Source organism: Orbicella faveolata, unplaced genomic scaffold (genome assembly GCF_042242905.1).
Source record: "Orbicella faveolata isolate gen_17 unplaced genomic scaffold, um_ofav_v1 contig_3, whole genome shotgun sequence".
Taxonomy (NCBI): domain Eukaryota; kingdom Metazoa; phylum Cnidaria; class Anthozoa; order Scleractinia; family Merulinidae; genus Orbicella; species Orbicella faveolata.
This window is the reverse complement of record NW_028301558.1, coordinates 17,474,300-17,494,073: the sequence shown is the minus strand read 5'-3', so window position 1 is coordinate 17,494,073 and position 19,774 is coordinate 17,474,300. Positions and strand designations below refer to the sequence as shown.

The 19,774-nt window shown below is 39.3% G+C and overlaps 1 protein-coding gene, 1 long non-coding RNA gene and 1 pseudogene across 4 annotated transcripts in view; all 3 read left to right on the top strand.

The window, feature by feature from the left end:
* The window catches only part of LOC149106691 (uncharacterized), a 39,180-nt gene extending 33,009 nt beyond the window's left edge, over positions 1 to 6,171 (top strand). The window contains exon 2 of the long non-coding RNA XR_016209658.1: positions 4,563 to 6,171. This is a non-coding gene — a long non-coding RNA (uncharacterized LOC149106691). The remainder of the gene's footprint in view (positions 1 to 4,562) is intronic.
* LOC149106690 (uncharacterized) lies at positions 1,424 to 6,171 on the top strand (annotated as a pseudogene). Its single transcript, XR_016209657.1, has 3 exons — positions 1,424 to 2,043; positions 2,746 to 2,956; positions 3,819 to 6,171. The product of XR_016209657.1 is annotated as an uncharacterized LOC149106690 (transcript).
* Positions 6,172 to 6,403: 232 nt separating this feature from the next.
* On the top strand, positions 6,404 to 19,721 carry LOC110053289 (uncharacterized). 2 transcript variants are annotated; one of them, XM_089297648.1, is made up of 4 exons: positions 6,404 to 6,504; positions 12,596 to 13,015; positions 14,449 to 14,659; positions 15,628 to 19,721. In XM_089297648.1, the coding sequence occupies exons 2-4, from the start codon at positions 12,632 to 12,634 to the stop codon at positions 15,912 to 15,914; spliced, it is 882 nt and encodes a 293-aa protein (XP_089153774.1). In that variant the 5' UTR covers positions 6,404 to 6,504; positions 12,596 to 12,631; the 3' UTR covers positions 15,915 to 19,721. The 2 variants fall into 2 exon arrangements, with proteins under 2 accessions (XP_089153774.1, XP_089153773.1); XM_089297647.1 differs by lacking the exon at positions 6,404 to 6,504 and adding an exon at positions 9,473 to 9,594.
* Positions 19,722 to 19,774: the final 53 nt, after the last annotated feature.

Here is a 19,774-nt window from a genome sequence, read left to right as displayed (position 1 = left end):
AAAGTTCACAGAAATCTGTAAAAGGAAAAGAAAGCAGGTAAAAGGAAAACTTAAGACTTTTCAGACACAAAGTTTACTAAGTTACCGGTATTCTGTTGATATACCATTTTGTTTTGAGCTTTACCAAAAAAGTTTATAAGTCTTGAAAACCCGTGTCATGCTACGAGCCGACGGCGTAGTATATTTTTATTTGTCTTTATTAATCATACGATGCGTGACGCCAGAAACGGACGACAAACGGTGTGTAAAAGAAGGAAAAATGGGAGAAGAAAAAGACAATTGCAGTGTTTCGGCTTTGCTCAGACGAGCTGGAAAAATTTTGGTAAGGACTGTGGGGATTCCTTCCGGATCCTGGATTTGTCTGAAGCACAGGAGCGAGATGAATCGAAACGACAAACGATGTTCATGTCCATCGTCATGGGGGCATAGCTGGCCAAAATACCGATCCCAAACCGCCTGTACCTGGTCTTTGACCAGGTGGGAAAATCTTTTCCAAACTATAAACCTGGGAAAAACTGGTGCACTAAGTGCAAAGTCCAGGCGAACAAAAAATTCAAGGAGCACGGAAAATACATACCGCGGAAAAGAAAGACCTTCAACAAGTAGAAGGTAGAACAATTTTTAACTCTTATTTCTGCTAGCTCTCGTTGTACAGGCTAAAACATAAACAAATATATAAATAACGAGGAAAATGCCATTTATAGGATGCCGATGACCCATGAAAAGAACGATGTCATGAAAACATTTTGGCCGCCTTTTAGTTGCTCGATTGCTCGCACATGCGCAGACGTTTGACCGCTGTGTTATCAAATCCCAACTGTCCTACCGAGACGATACGATACTGAATAGTCTTTTTCATCGCGCGCAGCTAACAAAAATAGAGATAATGCTTAAGTTACTTTGGACTCTTCTTATCACTATGACTTAACTCGAGAATTCTGGGTTTAATTTGACAAGGAACAACATATTTTGTTCAAAATAACACAACTATTTTGTAAACTGGCGACACTCGACGAACTACGAGCGAGTTGCTGGACGCAGGCAAAACATTTTTGGCCACTTGGAGACGCAAAATGTTTCATATTTTTCACTTTTTACAATCTGATATGGTTTTGGAATTATAAATCCCTTTTCGTGAATATTCAGTGCCGTCCCCAAGCGCCCAACTGCAATGCCTTTCCTGTTAACATACATTAACGCCAGGACAGAACAGTTTCCCCCACCTTCTAAATCCTGATTTCCGAATTTCAGGCAAACCAGCCCTATGCAATCCGCCAGAGGCTACTTCGATTAGTTCACGAGAAAGACGTTATTGAATATCAAATTATGGAAAGCAGTGCAACTGTTTCGAAAAGTGAACTGCCGGTTTTGGTCTGAACAGCTATAAAAGACAATTAATAGTTGAAACGTCGGTTAATTTGTAGGTTTTTTTCTTTCATGTTTCCTAATAGCTTGGGGCTTGCCTAGTATCAGATCCCGGAATACAAGACTTTACTCTAGCCGTAGTAGTCAGAAGTGATTTGCACAAGTAATTCAGTATTACTAGACGTAGCCTTAGAAAATCAGTTTCAGATTTCCGGTACCTTTCCAAAAACATTTCGCCTCTGACATGAAGGCTTACTTCAGATCAACAGGACAATTCAACAAGGATTGCTGTCTGTAAAAAAAGCCATGGATTCTAAAGGTTTGCCAGTAGAAGAGTCGCTTGACAAACCATATCCATTTCCGTTGCAAGAAAGTGAAGATCAACGATGGCCTGCATTTTCACAACAACAGCGACAACAGCGGGAAAGGGAGTTTGAAGATCCACCAAATTGGTTGGATCTCGCTCACCTCTTCGCTGCCAAAATCCAGAGAATTGGGAACGTTTCCATAGCAACATTTGTCACCTACCTTTTCGCTGTAGCAACGGAAATCCTCAAGATTTTTTCCATTAAAAAAGACAAAACTAGAGAAAGAGACGAGATGAAGAGGAAAGTGGAAGAAATCAAACACACGAAGCTCAAAGAAATCGAACATCATAAATGGAAGTTGGAAGAACAGGTATTTTTCGCAGTTGTCTCGATACACTTTTTTCTTTCATTTTAGATAAATTATAAACAGTTTACAAAGTTCAACTCGACTGCGTTGAACGTTTGTTCGGGGACTAGCCGGCCAAAAACAGAAACTGTTATCGCAGGTCGATTTTAACGTAACCTACATTCCCAAGTAAGGAGACAGGCTAAGTTAGACTTAACCACTGTCGGCTAAGTTGGAAAACTACTCTCTGACATTACAGATCACTTTTGCAAACATCCCGAAGTAAGCACACAGACTTAGTGCTATTTTGCCTGCGGAACTATATCTGACACATTACGTCAGTCATAGCTTACATTCAGACATCCTCAGTCACATGTAAGCACGCAGGTTCAGTACCACTGAGCTAAGTTGCCAGTTAAGCTGGCGAACAGTACGATTCAGCTGAAATTATAGCTCCTTTACATCCCCATATCCTTCTACAATCTATTTTTTTTCGAAGAAAATCTTGATTTATGTTTCCTGGCCAGTTAGTAAAGAGGTTAGAACCCTATTTTTCCGAGTCACTTGTGATCTGTACAGAAAATACACACAGAGTAACTCTCGAACAAGGTAATATGCTCCACAAAAACCTAGTTTGAACGAAGGTCAGAAGAAAAAAAATCATCAGCCCAAAAACTAACCCTTAGAACAAGAATATTCAATATGTTTGTTCCTAAAATCTTACAGATCAAAAACGCCTGTAAGAGTCTTTTCAGGATCTCCCACTTAGAGAACATGTAATGGGAAATGAACTTAATAGCAATGAAGGAACTTGTATTTAGATGCGGAGCTGAAATAGCCTGTTTGCAAAAGCTTGTGGATAGACTGGAGTCAGGAGCTCGTACTACCATTAACTGGATCTATGTACAGTTAACCACAGGACTTGTTGTGATTGGAGGTAAGTGTTTTTAGGTCCGGTTCCTTAGTCCTTAGTCCTTAGTCCTCGCCACTGGGACTGAGTTTCCGCTTATAGGAGGAAGTTAACAATGGAATATTTCTATGTTGCTAAAGTGAAGGGTTCGCTCTGAATGCCTTGACACATCCAGGACTTTTATAATTGTTCGCGTGCAAATTCGAAGGCACATACTGTGCCAGACCTTCACACAGTAAAGAAAATGAAAGTAAAACGGCCGACATAGCATGCGTTCTTCGTACCCTTTGAATACCTTGACGAAGTTTTTACGAAAAGTGGAACCGGTCGGAAATGTGTTGCAAACGTATCGTTTGTTGACGCGTTTGTAATATTATTATGCTAGATGGGCCAAAAAGTGTCGATATATGCTCGAAAGATCTTCGATGTTCCACGACTTCGGAAATGTTCGGAAAAGTTTGTATCGCCTTCGGGAAACATTCGGTGAATCTTCAAAATTTGCAAACACCGAGATACTAAAGGTTGCTCCGATTGTGTCGGAATGGGTAGAGGTTGCTCAGAAAAGTTGCCTATCGTGTAAAACGTTGCGCAAAAGAAAAAGAAATTGAAAAGAAGTTAAAAAGTTGCCAAAAGGTTACTGAGCAAACTGGTAAACCTAAGTCTTAGCAAACCCCTGCCCCGTCAGAGCACATGGAAGCTTTTTATGTAGGAATTCGTCATTTTCTGGCCTCGCGAAAAGCCTAAATCACTGAAACGAAATATATTACCTTAATTTACATTCCAAATCGACCATTTTACATGTATATTCCTACAGCTTTGCCGACCAAGTTACGTTTAAGTGTACAGAAATATTTCGGAATTTTTGCTCTGTTTTGTTTTGTGTCTACAGTGTTGTGCTATTGGGTTTATATAAGAGAGGATGTCCAGACTGGAACTGCCGTGAAAGGGATTACGGCTGGATGCCTTTTAGGCGTGACAACACACTGCATACGCACGGCTCAAGTGTTATTCGACAGCTATACGGTCGCCAGTGAATGCGATCAAGCCAAATACGAGCTGGAAAAACCCATGATGGCTTGTTTGATGTACAAACACGCGGTGGAAGATGCCCTACCTGCGAAGAAAAAGATACTGCATGTTGTGGATAATGAGATCCCCAAGTGTAAGAACGATTAAGTTGAGGCCTCTCTGTCTGTCCTTCAATTCTACCCTGCTGTGGATTGCTCTTCCTTGCGTTGAGGAGGGGGAGGACATTTTAGCAGCATGCCGATAGAGATAGAGGAGAGAGCTGAACTGCTGAACCATATACCTACATGAATTCCGTGGGCTATTTAATAACCTGGGGTTAAGGGGAATCGCGGTCATTGTGTGAAACTTCGTCAAGTAAAACTAGTATAATTCCCTACAGTTGTGTAAAAGAAGGAACTAGGAATTCCTAGTATCCCCATGTGTACAAGAAGCACTTAATTAATGACTGGCTCCAAGAGAAACGGTGAGTTTTATTTCCCCGAAACGCTCAATGTTGCCCGAAGCGAAGCCGAGGGAAACATTGATGTCGAGGGCAAACAAAACTCACTGTTTCCCGCTGGAGCAGTCATTAAGTGTTTTGTTATACCTCCAAACTCAAAAATAGAAAAAAAAAAAAAAAAAAAAAAAAAAACTGCGAAGAAATCGTTTGCTGCACGCCGGCTGGAACAGAAATTTGCCGCGGTTTCAAGGAGCACGACCGGATCACGTGCGAGTCGAAAGTTCAAGTTGTTGTTTCCCTGGGGAGTTAGTGAGTTTTGTTCGCCCTAAGGGGTTAGTGAATTTTGACCCACGACACGTGACACGTTCTCCTCCAATCGGAAAACGTATTTGTGTTGGGAGTTATAACATTTTCATTTATATCCTGTAAAACACAGTTAGTTGCCGGTGGATATTCATGTAAATGAAGAATAACTTGCTCCTGAGTAAATCAAAACGATGTCAGGTTTTAGACTACTTAAATTCTGTTATTTGGTAGAAAAACAATATTAACTTTTAGATACGTGTTTTACGCAAATTATGGGATTGTAATAGATAAATCACGCTAACTTTAGGACCTATAAATGGCATCTATTAGCCACATATGATAGATTATATATAGGTATAGCAAATTGGCAGTTTTCGAGGTTTGATGCTCACGCCGGAAACCATTTGTGTAGGAATAGAGGGGAGGGGGGATCCTGGTTAGGCACCTTGTTTGGTGTTTTTCATTGCTCGTAGTTAAAGCCGCGAAACTAATAACGTCAACTCAACTGATCCCAGTTGTAGTTTGAAACCCGGCCAAGAACGCCACTGCTCGTCTAGCTGTCTACTAGGTATCGAAATGCCATTTTTATACACTTTTCCCAGGCCATTCAAAATGGATTAACTTTGTAGTTTGTCTTGTCAACTATAGAAACATTTTAGGTAAATCTTGTGGATTTGTTAAACAAACTTGTTTCCGAGACGGACAAAAATTTAGATTTAATTATATTTAGACTAGTAATATATTTTTATGCATCGAAATAGAATTTAGTATATACATAACTTTTGTCAATACGTTGTAAATAATGCTGCCAAGATTTAGTAGAATAACAAAATTAACTAATTTCATAGGGTCACTCGTAGGTCTGGTGTGATTCATTAGGCAATGACGGCAGCCTAATACCATATGCATAGCTTTACATCCAGGATCTTATTAGAAATTTTAGTGTGTAGTATCGCTTATTTATATCCTTAGTAGAAGTAAACTATTGGAGACAAGTTATTATCCAACGACTGTGTTTTCTGAAAAGCAGACTTTTTGCAGTTTTGAGTTGCACACTTTCAGGAGAACATACAGGATTACGATCACTGCATAGCAACCAACGTCATTAAGCAATCTCCTGAGGTTGGATAATTGCACTCGTTTCTTGCGTTATTTGCACCCTAAGGAGAAAAATAATCATTGTATCAGCTTACACAGCTCAGCTTAGTGCAATTCATTAATGTTGCAAAAAAAATGCTTTCAAAAATTACAGAATTTACTTCAGGTACCAGCCACCATGTTGCTGCCCTTCTTAGGGCGCGTGCGAAAACATTGGCGGCCATGACATTGCACGAAAATAATTCTACCATTAGTATCACTGTTATGTGTAATTATTTTGCTCTATTGTGATGGTGATGACGTGCATTTATAATTAGTATTGATGAGCTCTGATATGAAGAATAAACTTTAGAAGCAATTCTTATTTTAATTTATAGTCTATTTGTGAATCAAAACAGTTGTTCCTCTTTTTTTCAGTCTGGTATTGCTTGGGGACAAGACGTACTGAGTTGATGTTTCTGATGTAGTTTGAGTGCGCGCCCTCACAGGCTTATAAATACGGGATATTTGACTCCAGTAACGGATCACTTGGTCAGCGGATCGTCATGTGATGTCATTTTCAAATTTAAACTGCTCGCGAAGCAATTTTCAGTTTCACTTTAGAGGCGAAGGAATGCGTATGCTACGTACTAACCAGTTTCAAAATTCCCAAACATATATTTGTAATTCTTTCATATTGGCTTAACCTTTCTGACCAACGGAGGTGAGTAATGTTTTGATTATTTAGGTATCAAAAATCGACCTTGTAGTCACTTCGATGATGCGTGCGAGATACATGTTCCCATCAAGTACGTTCTAGTTGTGAAGGGAAGTGAAGTAAATCCTGCGTTTACTGAGTTCAACTTGCTCGATATGCAATACTGCTAGTATGATGATCGATTAATCTTAATCTACTTGATTAAAATTAGGTCGAAAAACGGTAGAGCGAGATAAAACATTTATTCATGATCACCCAAATTATGGTTCGTTGTAACCAAGGCTCGCCGAAAGGAAATCTTTGAAGCGACAAAAAAAGTTTTCAGTTACAACGGGATTTACACTGCCAATCGACTGGTAATTTTTAAGATTTGTTATTTGTAATTATCATTATTTTAAAGTTTGTTAAAGAAAGCGTAGAAGCTATTCTTTGTCAATTTCATGCACTCATTGCACATGAGCACTGTTGTTGCACAATTCTGGGAATAAAAAAAACATTTTTCATATGACAACAACATGATCTGCGTGAAAAGGATTTGGGTTCAGCCAGTTGTCTGTGGTCTTCAAGCTCCATCAACGAGTTTCAGTTAATTTGAATATAAATTTGCAACATTAATTGCAAGTTTCAGCTTCACATTCGTACCCCATATTGTCCGTATTCGATTAATTTGTTCCCAAATAAGTTTGTTCTTTCTTGGAAATGTTGATATGAATCAGTTTTACAGAAACAATATTCAGTGGCTGCTTGCATTTAAGACTCAGTGTGTTTTCTCGCAAATCATTCAAAAAAATTAAGCGTTGAAAACGATATCCTGGCTAAACTAGACCTATAACGAAACATTTTGAAGTTTGAATCATCTGTTCATTTTAAGCAAACTCACTTACGCGTGTCATGTGTAGCTCCCTTTTCGTGGAAACTCACTCAGCCAACAGTTGCCCACAAGTCATCAAAGCGTGCTATGGAATAGTTTTAGCATGAATTCGAATCCAATGGAAGCATCCTGTTTTCTTTGAAAAGCTGAATGCAGTAACTTTGGAAACATTGTCAAAACCTGGCGGCCCTGCTTCTGTCTTTTTGTAAGCCATTTGAGCGATGTTCCTCTCTAAGGTCAGTGCGGCATCCGGAAAAATGGAGATATTTTGATCGAATTTCAAATCCATGCAGTTTCTTTCCCCGTACTGAACTACGCTTTGATCACCAAGCGCCGGACTGCGATCGGCTGAAACTCAGTTTCCCTTGAGTGCAAGGTACCAGTTGAAACCGTGTTCAACCCAACACTGCGACTGACTGATAATGGAGTTGCTGAATTAGAGGAGTTGATACAAATAGGATGCGACGATGTGTAATCGTTTCCTGGAAAATGCCTGTTGTTATTGATAGCTGGAAATTCTAAGAAGTTATTAAGCGCTCTAGACGGGCGATATCGCTAAAATAGAAAGGTACGATATGGGGTTTTAAGGTGAATAAATGTGGGGAAAATATTTGTATGATGACAGTTAACAGGATTTGATAATTTTAAAAGGATCATTCGCGTTACTGAAAGGGATTTCGTCAGTTTGGGAGTGCAAATACCTGAGCACAATTTTTCCTTCCGGCCCCGCGAGAATTTAGAAGTTAAGCGGGATTTTCAGTCGATTCGTGGCCCTTGTAAGACAATAACCCCTTGATTATTTTCCAAATGTAATGTGCCGCGGGAATCAAAGTAGATGGGACTCAGCGTCAGGCTGGAGGGGATTTCGACAATTTTCATCAACAGCTCCTGGCAAAGAAACGCCTGCTATATCCTTAAAAACAAGACATCAATGAGAGGTTAAATTATCGTATAAATAATGAAATTTTGCCACTGATTGCGGGAGTGAAAGATCGAGCCGCCATTTATTAAATGAAACCAAGGTCGGGGACGCAGAATTTCCTCTTTCCCACACACTGCTACCCGGCCCAAAAGCAGTATTGTGTGAAAGCCAAGCAGTTATACTGGTAAGATGGAGGGAGAAGGTAAAGGGCGAAGGAGAGGGTTATGATCTACCGTGTTGAACAAACAACCAGCACTGAGACTTATCAGTCATGTACCATCCAGGCGGAAAGTTCAATATTTTCCGGCCGTGCAACCCCTGGATGTTTCGCAAGTTTGGTCAAATTACCTTCCCCTAAGCTAAAAGGTCATACTAAAGCGATCAAATACCCCTATCCCAGTGACGTACAAGGATAAAACTGAATGAGACATGGCACGAGAGAAAAATCTGAACACTCGCTTTGGAATTCTACTGTGTCCCTAGTATTGCGATTTACATATTATCAAAAACGGCATAAAAATGATTAAATTTTCACAAAGCAAACTTTATATTTACCTTCAAACACAGCACGAATAAAGCTTTTGAAGTCCTTTCATTTCGAGCTACGCTACGCCCTTTGTGCCTTTTAGTTTCACCACGATTTCGAGGTGAACCCCACCCCGATAACAAGTACTGGCTGGTATTAGATTCTCACTCCCCGGGGACAAATCAACTTGTTAAATTCCCGGGATATGCCGCGGTGAATTGTGTGCCATATTACAGTCAAACCAAGTGAAGCATACCCCTCAAGAGTACATTAATTAATTGATTATTTGAATATTGAACCCGCTAATCGTTTCAAGAATATAATAATGAATTGATTATTTGAGTATTGAACTGGCTAGTCATTTCAAAAATCAATATTAATTTTTTTTTTTGAAAATTAAGCCCTTTGGCCGTATTCTTGGAACGACTAGTGGGTTCAGTTTTCCAATAATCAATTTCATTATTGCATTCTTGAAACGACTAGCGGGTTCAATATTCAAGTAATCAATTCATTAATGTAATCTTGAGGGGTAAGCTTCATTTGGTTTGACTGTAATTAAGTCGGCTAATATTGGTATTGTAATCCCTCTCCGGGATCAACTTCTTGTTGAGGTGATTTCTAGGAATCCAATGACACCTGGTGATCATGTGATCACTTCCTCTAAGTTGAAAATGCTCACCAATGCATTTTTGCTCGAATTGAGCAAACCACGGGATTGGAAGCTCTAAAAGTGCTCAAACAAACAGTTGGGTCTTTATATTTTCGTGGGATGAAAAGGTAATTATTTCCTAACAATTTGCAGTGTTTTGCTATGTGTTTCTGTGTAAGAAATGTCGACTAAATTGCTTTCTTATACGCCAGTTTCACTTCTTCCGATGTACTTTCCTTTTGCTATGATTTGATGTGGTACCGGCTGGATTGAAATCGTCAGGAACCAATAAATAAATGACTTAAAACTGCGAGGAGACCACTATAGATTTCAACTGCGTCTAGCCCATACAAGATTAATGAAAACCCAAGACATAAAATAAATACCGAGCCAAATATATAATACTGTATATACAATCAGAGATGCTCATACGCCATTCAGGAAGGTGAAGTTATTCATGTCAGTGGCTATCGACTGATATTCGGCCTCAAGCCAGGTTTTACTTGATAAATTATGTTTATCGCACAGAACCGATATTCCTATAAAGGCAGTGTTTGCTATTGGCTATTGCCCTCCCAGCTTTATTTCCCAAAGGAGTAAATCTAGTAAGAGTCAAGTTTTTAAAGCGAAAGGCACTTGATACTTCCCGGAAACACTTCCGCTTTTGAAATCTACCCAGTCGCTATTTTATAACTGGAGCTAAGTTAAGGCAGATTTCTCCGCCTATACTTACTAGCAAATGTAAACCGTTTGTGTGTTACTTTCTTGATACTGTGCTGGGAAAACCAACGGAAAAACAAACGTGAAAATACATTTTAATGTACGAGAATATTGATACAAAATTATGTTTCTGGGAAACGATAGTTTAATGACTCTAGAATATTCGATACGAAAATACTAGTACAGCGGTCGATTTTAAAATGTATAATATTTGTAACTTTCTTTTTGATGAAATTATCTAAGTTAAGCACAGTATAACAGAAGATACTTCAGAAATGAGAGACGAAAATCAGCAGTAAAAGCGAAATTAACGATGCGCTTAAATTTGAAGCGCAGGGTTATTCAGTTGACGTTCTCAATTTCGTCCGGTTTTTCTTGGAATTCTATAATTGTAACCAGTCCATTTGTTTTATATGTTTAGAATTAAGCGATTTTATCATTTTTCATAACGGAGGTGAAAACTATTAACGTTTCTAATAAAAAATTAGGGTAAATAACTCGGCAGACAACCTTAGGAATTTTATAGGCTCCAAGGAACGATTTTTGTGGCGCAAAGATACATGATTCACGTCACGCAAATTTTAATATTGGAAATATTTGTATAATGTTTATTTAATACACACAGGCCATAAACCCCTGCAAAGCTCCTGAAACGACCCCAAACCACTGATTTGAAAACAGAATTGCTGCTTTGATGTGTTTTAAAAGTCCATCCAGATCTAGTTTAAAAACGCTAGCTGGCTTGGGTTTCTCGTGTGAACGAGCCCGAGAAAACGGCTTAGTAATTCAAACTTGAGCTACTCCCAAGCCATCAGAAGCTCTCAGTGGTGAAGAGGGAGGCCATTTCTTAGTAACGAACTTCTCTAGATGCCGTTAGTGTTGAGTTTGAAGTCTTCCGTTCGTTAAAAGCGAGGCAGCTTAATTGGCCCACGCGGCCATCACCAGTACTTTGAGTCATCGAAAGTACGTCGGTTATAACGGCTGAAAAATGGCGAATTAAATTTTGTCTTTCTCCGCAATCTTATATAAGAGCTCGCTGTTTGCTACTTGCCTTTATTCTTCAGACATATGCATGAATGTCTTCTACAAAATGCACATGGAGTAACACGTGATAAAAACTGAGACACACGAATGAGCGCCAAGGCAATAACCAGCAGACGGACGATCACTCAGTTTCTGCTCCAGCGCTACTTCGGTTAGTTTGGGAGAAAGAGGCTATTGCTGGTTTACACTGTTACGTCGGCAAAAAAAATCGTAACCATTCAATAAATAGAGTCAAGAATCTGGTATATGATAATATGATAGATGACTGATATATAAAAAACCTTTCCAAGATTTTGGTCTGTGCGGTTTTTCACTCGCGCGTTATTCGGAAAAGTGTTTCACCCAAATTTATAGAGCTTTGTGTGGAGACGCCATGTTAGTGCCATCTAGTTTTGCCGTTAAAACTACAAATTGTTACTCCAGAGTTTCTACACATAGAAAATAATAATTCTTCTAGTGCAAGAACTGTTCAGTTAACGAAAACGCCGACAACCCCTCTTTTGACCTACGCGAGATCCTTCTCGGGCCGCCATTTTAATATCAAGCAACGCATACAGTGGCGGATCTAGGGGAGGGGTCCCGCCCTCCCCCCCTCTTATTTTGGGTAAAAAAAATCGCATAAGGAAGAAAAGCCGGCAGGGCAAGCAAAATTAAAAAAAACAAAACAAAACAAAATGCCCCCCACCCCCCCTTAGCTCAAGGTCTGAATCCCCCCTGGCCTAAACTTGGAAATTCAAACGTCCACCATGACAAAATGAGGAGCCCTGTACAACTTAAAACATCCTAAAACGTCAAGTTCTTAGAGGGTAATTTATACGTTCTTTCGGTGAAATTTTTTCATACTTTGCCACATTATGGAAATGATCTTGCCTGACATTTTGAATTGGTGAAAAGTCAAGGTTGTTCAGACGGTTTTTCCATTATTCTGTAATTTGTCATTCTTCTAAATATATTAGATTAGCTCTGACAGATTTTAACAAAAGTAGAGTATTTTATAGGAATTGTACGTGGTTACAACTGAGCCAAATTAAAAAAAAAATTCTCTGAAGGAAAGCCAAGGAAATTCACTGTCAGTTTTGCTTTTTGTGCTCATTTTGAAGTCATAAAAATCGAAAAACACTTACGTTTTTCTTTGAGCGCGCGCAGATTACTTGAGCTTTCGTCCTATGTGCGCGTGCAATCGTGAAACTATAGGAAGCCACCTTAAGTCGAATTTAGTTCTTGAATTTAATTCGGCACGGCAGTAGCACGACGTTTGGAATATGCCTAAGGATATATAGCTAGTCGGAACCTTAGACTGTAATCAGTTTCAGATTTCCGGTCCCAATCTCGCCTCTTACATGAAGGTTTCCTTCAAATCAACAGGAAGATTCAACAAGGATTGCTGTCTGTATAAATACCATGGCTTATGGAACTCGTAAAGATTCTAAAAGTTTGCCAGTAGAAGAGACACTTGATAAACCATTTCCATTTCCGTTACAAGAAAGAGGAAACCAGCTATGGCCGGCATCTTCGCAACAACTGCCAGAGCGGGTGCCAGAAGATCCACCAAAGTGGGTAGTTTACGCCCACTTCGTCCTTGACAAAGTCATCCAGCTAATTGGGAACGTTTCCATAGCAACATTTTTTACTTACCTTTTCGCCGCAGCAATGGAAATCCTAAAGATTTTTTCGATTCAAAAAGACAAAACTAGAGAAAGAGACGAGATGAAGACGAAAGTGCAAGAAATCAAATGTATTAAACTCAAGGAAATGGAACATGATAAGTGGAGGCTGGAAGAACAGGTATTTTTCTCAGTTGTGTCAAAACTCTTTTTCCTTTCATTTTAGAGAAATTATAGAATGATTTACAAAGTTCATCTCGATTGAGTTGAACGTTTGTTGTAGGGAAGTTGCGTGAGTGGAGAGAGGGCTGCAGCCATGTTTATAGAAAGGTGATGGGGAAAACCCCATATAGAGTCCCTTCCTTTCCAAAAACCTTACTCTGACAAACGGGAAAATCCAAGCTCGATTCCAGGCTCTCTCTCCTTTGCCTTTCCTGGGATCGAGGTAAGGATAACCCTTGTTGATATCTCATTGATATGTTAAGTCTGGTTTTGACAAACGCTCAATTAAGTACGCAGGCTTAATATCATTTAAGGTGCCTGTTAGGTTGGGGAACAGTACAATTCGGCTGACATTATAAATCCTTTACATCGCCATATCCTTCTACAGTCTAACATTTAGACATGATGATAGATACGAATGCAGCCAAACGCTACTGGAAAAAAGACCTGAAAAAATTTTCAGGCTTTGAAGGGGATTCGAACCCACGACCTTTGCGATACCGGTGCACTGATGTCCCAACTGAGCTATCAAAGCCACATGAGAGCGTCGTGTGTGGGTCGGCCCAAAAAGTCTGAAATTGTTTTCAGGTCTTTTTTCCAGTAGTGTTAGACTGTATTCGCATCTATCATCATGTCTATCTTTAACTGCTACTGTTGGACATCTATTACTATGGAGTCTAACATTTAATCGAGGAAAATATTGTTGTATGTTTCCTGTTACCCGGATTAAGTACAGAGGTTGGAACCCTATTCCGTGTCTCTTGTACTGTACAGAAAAATATTACACAAATTAACCAATTTCGGGCCGGATCTCATACCCTCAGCTAAATAATAAGCTCCACAAAAAACCTAATTATCAGACCTGGGACTGACCTACTCGGCGAATACAAAACGAATGAGGTTAAAAGCAGGCCATTAAAAACCTGCCAAAAAAATAACCATTTGGACAAAAGACATGCAAGAAAGCCGAATAGGAACCAAGACTCAAGCTCGAAGTAGTTAGAAGACCTTTCAATTCTGTGGGACTTTACACAGGAAAAAACCGCCGATCCCATTAAAAAATGAAATAAAACGATAAAAATTTTGCGGACTTACAGAACGCTGTTGGTTCTCAGACTTATAGATGACCACTGCGTCATAAGTGATATACCCTTCCTCATATACCAGAGTATCACTAGTATCCAAGATGCCCCTGGATAAGTATCAAGACCCTGTCATATCACGGGCCGACAAACTACTTATTTCACCGCTCTTGTCAGAAATACCATTTATAACATCAGTTTGTTACATCAATTGCAGTTACCGTTGATCTACCTTTGGCATGCAGTACTGTATATTTCTTGTCCCTCATTCCTAATAAGCGTAACACTGTCTGTTTCTTAAATCTGGCAGATAAAAAAAGCCTGTGGGAATCTTTTCATGATTTCCCACATAGAGAGCATGGAATGGGAAATGAACTTAATAACAATGAAGGAACTTGTATTTCGGTGCGGAGCTGAAATAGCCTGTTTGCAAAAGCTTGTGAGTAGGCTGGAGTCAGGAGCTCGTACTACCATCAACTGGATCATTGTACAATTGACCACAGGACTCGTCATGATTGGAAGTAAGTGTTTCTAGCTTAGGTCTTAGTCTTAACTGCTCAGTCAGCATTCGGACGGAGTTTCCACTTATAGGGGACATTAAAAATGTGCTATGTCTATGTTGCTGAAATTAAGTGTTCACCCAGAATGTCTTGACACATTCGGAACTTTTATAAATGTTTGCGTACAAATTCAAAGGCAAGCACTGTGCAAGGCCTTCATACATTACAGAAAATGAATGTCAAACGGGCCGACATAGCGTGTTGTTTTTCTTACGTTTTCCTTGTATAGATTAGACGGCGATGAAAAATGGATAACTTGACGAAGCTTTTACGAAAAGTGGAACCATTCGCAAATGTTGCTCGAATTCGGCATCGACCCGTTTGCTGATGAGTTTTTAATATTTTCATGCTAGATGAGCCAAAAGGTGTCGATACTAACTCGAAAGATCTTTGATATTTCACGGAAACCCCCTTTCAACCTTCGACAATCTTCCTAAAACTTAAGAAATGTTCGGAAAACATTCGCTGAATCTTCACAAATTTTGAAGGCTGCTCCGGCTTTGTAAGAATCGGTTGAAGTTGCTTTTGATTTTTGAAGGCTGCTCCAACTTTGCAAGAATGGGTAGAAGTTGCTCAGAATACAAAAAGATGGCCGAATGTGAAATAAGTTGCGCGAAGGGAAAAAATTGAAAAGAAGTTGAAAAGTTGCCTAGAGGTTTCTGAGCAAAATGTGGAAGAGCTAAGTCGCAACAAACCCCTGCCTCGTAAAAGCAAAATGGTATGGGAGCTTTTATGTTGTAATTAATGGTTAGTTTCGTCAGTTTCTGGCCTCACGAGAAATTTAAATCACTGAAGGGAAATATATGATCTTATTTCAGATTCACAATCGACCATCTTAGATGTATATTCCTACAGCTTTGCCGAGCAAGTTGTTTTAAAGTGTACTAAAATATTTCGAATTTTTGTTCTGTTTTGTTTTGTGTCTACAGTGTTGTGCTATTGGGTTTATATAAGAGAAGATGTCCAGACTGGAACTACCGTGAGGGTGATTACGGCTGGATGCCTTTTAGGCGTGGCGACACACTGCATACGCAAGGCTCAAGTGTTATTCGACAGTTATACGCTGGTCAGTGAATGCAAGGATGTCAAAAAAGAGCTGGAAAAACCCAAGATGGATTGTTTGATGTGCAAACACGCAGTGGAAGATGCCCTGCCTGAGAAAAAAAAGATACTGCATGTTGTGGATCAGAAGATCCCTAAGTGTAAGAACGATTAAATTGAAGCTTGTCTGTCTGTCTATCAATAGCGAAGCGCGCGAGTGACGTCATAACTCAGACAAACTCAGACAAATGGTGGAAGATTTGACGCTTTTTCAAGCGGGTAAGCAAGTGTTCCTAAAACAATTTTTAAAACAAATTTGATGTTCATTTTCCTCCTATTTCTCTCAGAGCATGCTTATGTTCTTCTGACTCTCGCGGATTCCCAAAACATTGCATTCTATTTTTAGACTTTGCGCGCTTCGTTATTCTTCCCTGCTGTGGATTGTCCTTCCTTACTTCGGTGCCCGGCGGGGGAAGGGATACTCCCAGAAAAATTGGATGGGGATGTGCGGCCCGCTTCCCCAAACCCTCACCCTATTTAACACCAAAATCTGTGATTTTCTCTATCCTATTTATGGTAAAGGTAAGGTTAAGTCTACATACGAACCAAGTGGCCCATCAGGCCGGAGCTTATACCGTTTTCTGTAGCGTGAAGCGACTAGGACTATTTCTACTCCACCCTGGAACACAACACAATGTCCCGGCCAGGGCTCGAACCCGGACCCACGTAGGGGCCAAACCACCCCCCCAAATGTTTCATGAAGGCAATATTTGCTTGGTTTATATATTTCTGAACCAAGTTTGGCAGATAAACTTTCTTCGTTCTCCAGTTTATTTTAATTTGGAAGTTGTGACAAAATGTCAGATTATGACGTCCAAAACGTGCTATAATTTATTGTAAAATCTGATGTACAGATTATGTAATTGGAAAGGCCTTGACCTGAGGAGTAAAATGCTGAAAACCGTTTTTTGCTATGAAGATTATTTTTTGAGATATGGTAAATTAAATATTTTGTTGTTGTCCCCCCGGAATTTGCTTAACCATACTGTCCTTCTTAATTCAGTCTCTGGTTTATTTTTTTCAGTTTTATTCTAGGAAGGCTAATAATCTAGAAAATAGAAAGTTTGATGTTGTCAAAATCGTATGGTTTTAGAAATTTGATTTTCGGTTTTGTTAGGATGGTATTAATAGTAAAAAACGGGTGACGTCACAGGTTATGACGTAACAAAACTAATTTTAACGCAATATCACTAGGGGGGTAATTTTTTATTCCTATTTTCTTCTTTATCTTTGCTTTAGTCATTTGGCACATCACATTGGCAACATAACTGCATTTGCTGGAACAAAATTACGGCTCCAATTTGGGGATTTTTCTCAAGGGGGGGGACCCCATATTTTGCAGAGTTATTTTTCATATTTAAAAATGCCATATTTCATTTAATTTTTGTGATATGGACAAAATTTTTTCAGGTTTCAACTCCCCTTGATGTGCTCTTTCGAACACATTGTAAAAAATATGCATATTAAAAACTTCAAAAGTGGCAAAAAACATGACGTCATCACTGTGACGTCACAACTTTGATATTTACTAACATTTTTGACGTAAATATAATTGGCAATAGGTCTCCTGGTCATCTGCCAAGTTTGGTGTAGAAAGAGTCAACACTTTTTAAGTAATGCGAAGTAATGTGAAATACTCAAGAACTGACAAAACATTTGGGGGGTGGTTTGGCCCCTACGTGACCGCTCCATCCGGAGACGAGCGCACTAGCCATAAGGCCACCGCGCCTCCCATCCTATTTATAACCTGACCAAAAATTCGATACGTTAATACCTGTCCCTTAAATCAATACCCTGTTTCAGACCTGTCTTATAATTACATTCCCACTTCGGACCGATGTTGAAGGCATTTTGACTGGCCTTTGTTGATGGTCTTACCGAAAAAGTAGCTTCTTATAAAAAGCATACCGAGTTCAAGAGTTGAATGCAAAAGCCAACCCCGACCTATTTGAGACCAGAATTGGCCAAAATCGATACCCTATTTCTGACCAAAATGGCTGAAAACCATACTCTTTTGGCCGCACATACCTTTATAGCCCATATGAGGGAGCAACCACCCTAGGCTTCGAGGTGGGAGTGGACATTTTAGCAGCATGCCGATAGAGTTAAAGGTGTATCTGAGTTGCTGGAACAGTTGCAATTGAGCCACATACCTTTGGATTCCGCGGGTTATTTAAGAAGATTCCTTAGTATTGCATTGCGCATCCCTACTGCGCACGATTTTCGCGTCATTAGCGCGCGCACATCAGCAAGTGCGCGTACAGAACGTAAGAGATTTCCCTCAAACTAAGCTCGATAGCGAAATAAATGCTCCTTTTCTCTTAAACGAGCACGATGACACTCACTTTTTATTTCACTATTTCAATGAGAACAATATCGTCAATAACTGAAAAAAAAAAAATACTACAGAGGGAGACGTAACGGGCCCAACAGCGCATTTCCAAATTATGTTTCCTTTGAAGGATAAAAATATGCAGGGTATTTGAAGACATTTTCTCTGGGACGTAGATGAATAAGCAATCAAAGAAAGTCAAAGTCTGGGTGATATAACACGCTGCATTGAAAAATAATCGAGCTTATTTGTTGTACACGGAGGTTACCAAAAGTCACCTAAATAACCGTATTTATCAGCATTGTCGTGTGAAAACAAGCACGGTGACCCCTCTTTTTACTACGTTTTTAATATCTCCTTGTCCTGTAACAAGAGCATACCAAGTTTCATCGAAAATCTATGGCAGGCTCTTATACTAGGGAATCACCTTAATAACCTGGTACCAAAATGCCAATTTCATACTGCATTCAAAATGGATTAACTTCGTTGTTTGTCTTGTCAAGTGTCGCAACATTTTAGGTAACTCCCGTGGATTTTTGCTCAATCATGAACCTGTTTCCGAAAAGGACAAAAACTAAGGTTTATTATATTTAGACTAGTTACATATTTTTATGCATCAATGTAGCAAGTAGTATATATATATGCAGGATTTTTTTCAAGAGGTTGTAAATAATGCTGCCAACATTTAGTAGGATAACAAAATTAACTAATGTCATGGGATCACACGTAGTTCAGGTCTGATTCATTAGGCAATGACGACAATCTAATATCTAATGCATAGGTTAAAATCCAAGCTTATAATATATATCTTATTAGAGATTTTAGTGTGAAGTATCGATTTATATATTCGTAGGAGTCTTGCAAAATACCAGGGACGAGTTATTACCCAACTATTGTCTTTCCAGAAAAGCAAACTTTTAGCAGTTTTGGGTTGCACGCACTCAGGAAAGCACACAGGATTACGATGACTGCATAGCAACCAACGTCATAAAGCAATCTCCTGAGGTTGGATAATTGCACTCGTTTCTTGCGTTATTTGCACCTTAATGAGAAAAATATTGACTGTATCAGCTTACACAGCTCAGCTCAAAAATTACAGAATTTGGTTCAAGTAGGAGCCACCATGTTGCTGCCCTTCTTAAGGCACGAAAATATTTGCGGCCATAACTTTATACAAGAAATAATTCTACCATTAGTAGTACTGTTGTATGTAATTTGCTTTACAGTGCCGCTTTATGGTGATAGCGATGACGTGCATTTTTAGTAGTGTTGATATGGCCTGATATGAAAGTTTGGAAGCAATTCCTATTTTAAGTAACTATCTTTTTGTGAATAATTATTTTAGTAAATACCAAACCAGTAGGATAACATACTGGTTTGGTATATACTGAAAACAGTTGTTCCTCTTTTTTGATAGGGCGTGTCTACCTCGTAAGATCGAGTTGGACAGTCCGGTTCGGTAGGTGTTAACCGTGCGACCATATCAGAAATCGGGGATTTTCGTACCGGTTCGTTTTGATTAGATTTACTGATTTGTTATCTATCATTATACCTTGCCATAGAAAATAAAGCCAATCAGAACACCGGAAAGTCATTGATACTTGACGGTATTAACTGTTTACTGTGCCACGCAGCAACTGATC